The sequence below is a fragment of the Condylura cristata genome, unplaced genomic scaffold, assembly GCF_000260355.1.
Source record: "Condylura cristata isolate star-nosed mole 26May11 unplaced genomic scaffold, ConCri1.0 scaffold00033, whole genome shotgun sequence".
NCBI lineage: Eukaryota > Metazoa > Chordata > Mammalia > Eulipotyphla > Talpidae > Condylura > Condylura cristata.
This window is the reverse complement of record NW_004567134.1, coordinates 18,777,727-18,781,735: the sequence shown is the minus strand read 5'-3', so window position 1 is coordinate 18,781,735 and position 4,009 is coordinate 18,777,727. Positions and strand designations below refer to the sequence as shown.

The window sequence follows — 4,009 nt, the reverse complement described above, 5'->3', positions numbered from 1 at the left end:
GCCGGCGGGCGTGGGGCTTCCGGCCCGGGGAGCGGTCACGCTGAGGCCACGGCCGGCAGCGCAGAGCCTGAGGCCTCCCCTAGGTTCTACGGGAGAATCGTGGACAGGCCTGGCGACCACGACCCCGAGACGCTGGCAGCAATAGCAGAAAACGCGCAGGGCTTGGCTGGAATATCGGGGGAGCGCATCTGGGTGGAGCTGAAGAAGATTCTCGCCGGGAACCACGTGAACCACTTGGTGCACCTCATCTATGACCTCGGCGTGGCCCCTCACGTAGGTGAGCGCAGCCGCTGTCGGGTTCCGCCCAGCAGCCGGCTTGGGCACGGGCGGCAGGCGGGTGCCCGCGAGGGGCGCGTCGGGGAAGAGCGCCTGCGGCCGGCTCCGCTTCCCCGTCAGGAAAGGGGCGAGGCGGCGCGGAGCCGGGGCAGGCGGGTGTTGCTCACCCCTGAAAGACGGCTTCAGGGGGCCGTCCCATTTGGGGACAGTGGACTGATCGCGTCACGTGACGCCACGCGGGGGGCGGGGCTGGTGCCGGGGAGCAGGCCCGGAGCGTCACAGCAGCGCCGCCGCCTGGCCGCCAGGGCCCCCGGTCCCGGGTGCGCCGGACACAGCCCACAGCCCTCGGCCCTCGGCCCTCAGGCCTCCCCGCCCAGGCCGGCCTGGAAGAGTTCGACAGAGTCAGCAGGAGCGCGGAAGGGCTGTCGCCGAAGCCGATGACCCTCCTGGCCTCGCTGCTGAGCGCCCAGGACGACGTGGGCAGCCTGGACTTGAGGCTCAAGATCTCCAGGGAGGAGAAGAGCCTCGGCGCCTTCATAGTGAGGCACAGGCGGGGCTTGGTCAGAGCGGCCGGCGCCGAGCCGCTGAAGCCCTACCAGGACTTCGTCATAGACGTAAGTGGGGGGGGGGGGGCTGGGCCCCGCGGACCCCACGAGCGCACCGGCTCACGCCTCTGCCGCGCCCAGTGCAGGGAGGCCGGCGCGCCCGCCCGCGTGTGCGAGCTGCTGAAGTACCAGGGCGAGCGCCAGCTGCTGAGCGACATGCAGCGCTGGTCCGTGCCCCTGTTTCCGGTCAGCGGCCACGACATCAGGAAGGCGGGCATCTCCTCGGGAAGGGACATCGGGGTGCTGCTGCAGCAGCTGCGAGAACGGTGGAAAAAGAGCGGCTACCGGATGGAGAAGGACGAGCTGCTGAGCCACGTCAAGAAGCCCTGAGGCCGCCGGCGGGCGACGGTGAGGGGCGGGGCGGGGCGGCCCTGCCCTGCTCCGGCTGCCCAGTGACGCTCGCTCTGGCGAGGGCGCCAGCAACACCGGCCCAGGCTTAGCTGGGCTTGGGCCGAGGCCGCGCAGACCTGGGGGTGCAGCTGCGCCCTTCCCCAGCCCGTGGGGCGCCTCCCTGCGGCAGGCCACGTGTCCGCCTGGGCCCGCTCCTGCTCGCTCCCACTGAGGGGCGCAGCCCGGGCCCGGGCCCGTGGGCGCGCAGTGCACCGGCGCGGTGTCCACCCCTGACCCTTTCCTTCTGCAGTCGCCGCACCTGGCCCTGGACCCGCCGTCCGGACGCGGACGGGAGCCTGCAGCAGCTGGAGGCCGCGCGGGACGTGACCGCCCAGGTCAGCGATTAAACATCCGCCTGTGCGAACAGCCCGGTGCGCTGTGTGTTCCTGCGGGCGGGGCCGGGCCGGGCCGCTCGCTGCGGTTCCTCAGGGCGAGCTGCGCTCAGCACTCACGGGCAAGGCCAGGGCCCGCCGGCGGGTCGCGCACGAGAGGGGCACGGCCGGTGAATGAGACACGAGGCGTCCGCTCGGTGAATGTAATGACAGACGGGACAGGCCCCCGCGCCTCCGCAGCAGAGGTGCGTGGCCAACCGGTGGGTGCTGACAGCGGCTGAGCGTGTGGCGCTCACGGTCACGGTGCCCGCGGCCTGGCGCCTCCCGGTCCGGCCCTGAGCCCCGGTGGCGGGGCAGACACCGAGCGCCAGAGCGCAGGGAACGAGGCTCTCGAGCTGGGTTCAGATTTACAGACCAGAGACGAAGGAACAGTCCAGTAAGTCGCCGCCCGACCGCTTCCGGAAGGGTCAGGTGTGGCGCCTGGCCTCGGGCCCGCGGCCGCTGTCCGTGCCCAGGGCGGGGAACGTCCTCCTGTCCGTGCGGGAGGCCGGTTCCGGCTAGTTGGGCCGGACCACGTCGGGCCCGTGCACGGCCCTGGCTAACTACAGCAAAGCGGACACTCGGGCGCGGCTCGAGCCCCCCTGGACAGCCGCCGCCTACCGTGTGCTCACAAGCAGAGGACGACCCTGTCCGGGCACGGCTCATCTTGTTCGTCTTCAGTGCCTGGGATGGTGGGCAGCAGGGCGGATCGCGTCAAACCCCAAAATTTCTGAGGCGACATGTCCTTCTTGGTGGCTGTGAACTTCCACCCAATGTGGTTTGCGCAGATCCTGCACTGGGCCACGGTCCACGCGTACCTGCAAGGCAGCGCCCAGCTCAGCGGGCTCGTGCCTGCGCCCGGGGCGCCGAGGCCCGTCCCGAGGACGGCGCCGAAGGGTCCGGGTCTGAGCTTCCGTTCCCACCTCGACCCTCTGGCAAAGGGCGTCAGGACGACAGCCGGGAGCCCGAGGTGTGGGCCAGGGGGCGCCCGCCTGCCGCTGTCAGTGCGGTTGGGGCAGGAGCCAGCAGGACTCTGGCGCTGAGCCCCGCACCCCCAGAAGGCCGCCGGTCCCGAGCGGGACGCGCCCCTTACCCGGGGAACCAGCTGTGCTGCGTGGAGGGCCGGCCGGCCAGGGTCAGGTTGCAGGCCTTGTACACGGTCAGCGCCTCGTGCACGTAGCCGTGCGGGTTCACGTACGCCGCCATCGGCCCGCACAGGGACAAGCTGAAACGGGGGGTGGAGGGGGCGGGGGGCTGGCAACCTCCCCATTCTCGCTGCCGGGAGCCGCCCCCCCCCCTCGGTGGGCGCGGTGCCCTACGCACTCGGGGACCAGCAGGCCCCCCGCGGCAGCGCCCAGCCCTTCCTCCTCCCTGCCAGAGCGGGGGACACCCAGCAGCCCGGGCACACGTGGCCCAGACCCGCTTCCCAGCTCGTGCCCAGGGGCCCCGCCCCGCCCCCCGCCTGCAGCTCAGTGGCTGCCCGGCGGCCGCGCAGCGCGGCCTCGGCGGGGCTCACCTGAAGATCTCGTTTTTGGTGGTTATTTCCGTTTCTTGACATCGCTTGCAGCAAAGGGACGTGCACTGGCATTGGGAGAGGCCGGCGGGGACGTTCACACGCGCCCGAGCGGCACGGCCCCTCCCAGCCGCCCCGCGCGCCCTTCGCAGGACAGCGGGGCCGGCCCCTCCCGTGACCGGCTGGGTAGGGCCGCGGCGCGGCCAGGGCGGGCCCCCGAGGGTCCCCGCGGCCGCCCCTCACCCTGTTCATGATGCCCAGCTCGCAGCGCAGCCGCTGGATGGCGCTCCCGATTTTCAGCAGCTGGATCCTCAGCGCGTCGTCAATGGGCAGAAAAGCAGCTACTCTGTAAGAGAAGTCTGAAGACGCGGTGGGTTTCCCCTCAGGAGCCGGGTGACGCACCTGAGGCGGCCCCGTGCCACGCGAGGGGACCCCGGGAGGGGCCGCGGCGCTCGGGGCCGCCCGCGGGAGGCGCGTGCCGCTGGAGCACCCACAGCCCCGCTCGCCGTTCTGGGGAACCCGCAGAGCTGCCAGCGGGGAGACCCCGGCGCCGGCCACAGGGGGACCTGCCCGCTCGTACCGACTGGGTTGGCGGGAAGCGAATCGTCCTTGAGGTTCTCGTCCCACTCGCGTAACTGCTTCTTGATTCTGTCCATTAAAGTCTCCTTGTTCAAAAGGACAGCGGCCAGAGTGACGCCCAGACGGTCCCTCGGTCGGGCCTGGCGCCGTGAGCACCGCGCGGGTCCCTGCCAGCCCCGGGCCCAGCCCCCGGCCCCATGGCCAGCACGGAGAGGGCGACCTCTGGCCCCCAGTCCCTATCTGCTAACCCCATTGTGGCTCCTGCCAGCTGTGTT

General features: G+C 71.8%; 2 protein-coding genes across 2 annotated transcripts in view; one reads left to right on the top strand and one right to left on the bottom strand.

Annotated features, from left to right (window-relative positions):
- The window catches only part of TRNT1 (tRNA nucleotidyl transferase, CCA-adding, 1), a 5,781-nt gene extending 4,144 nt beyond the window's left edge, over window positions 1–1,637 (top strand). The window contains exons 3-6 of the mRNA XM_012732097.1: window positions 84–277; window positions 640–890; window positions 963–1,229; window positions 1,522–1,637. Of these exons, the coding sequence (XP_012587551.1) occupies window positions 84–277; window positions 640–890; window positions 963–1,211 (694 nt within the window). The 3' untranslated portion in view covers window positions 1,212–1,229; window positions 1,522–1,637. The remainder of the gene's footprint in view (window positions 1–83; window positions 278–639; window positions 891–962; window positions 1,230–1,521) is intronic.
- Window positions 1,638–1,792: 155 nt separating this feature from the next.
- The window catches only part of CRBN (cereblon), a 9,144-nt gene continuing 6,927 nt past the window's right edge, over window positions 1,793–4,009 (bottom strand). Inside the window, exons 4-8 of the mRNA XM_012732096.1 lie at window positions 3,736–3,970; window positions 3,399–3,514; window positions 3,159–3,223; window positions 2,736–2,867; window positions 1,793–2,460 (exon numbers count right to left, since the gene is read on the bottom strand). Of these exons, the coding sequence (XP_012587550.1) occupies window positions 2,271–2,460; window positions 2,736–2,867; window positions 3,159–3,223; window positions 3,399–3,514; window positions 3,736–3,970 (738 nt within the window). The 3' untranslated portion in view covers window positions 1,793–2,270. The remainder of the gene's footprint in view (window positions 2,461–2,735; window positions 2,868–3,158; window positions 3,224–3,398; window positions 3,515–3,735; window positions 3,971–4,009) is intronic.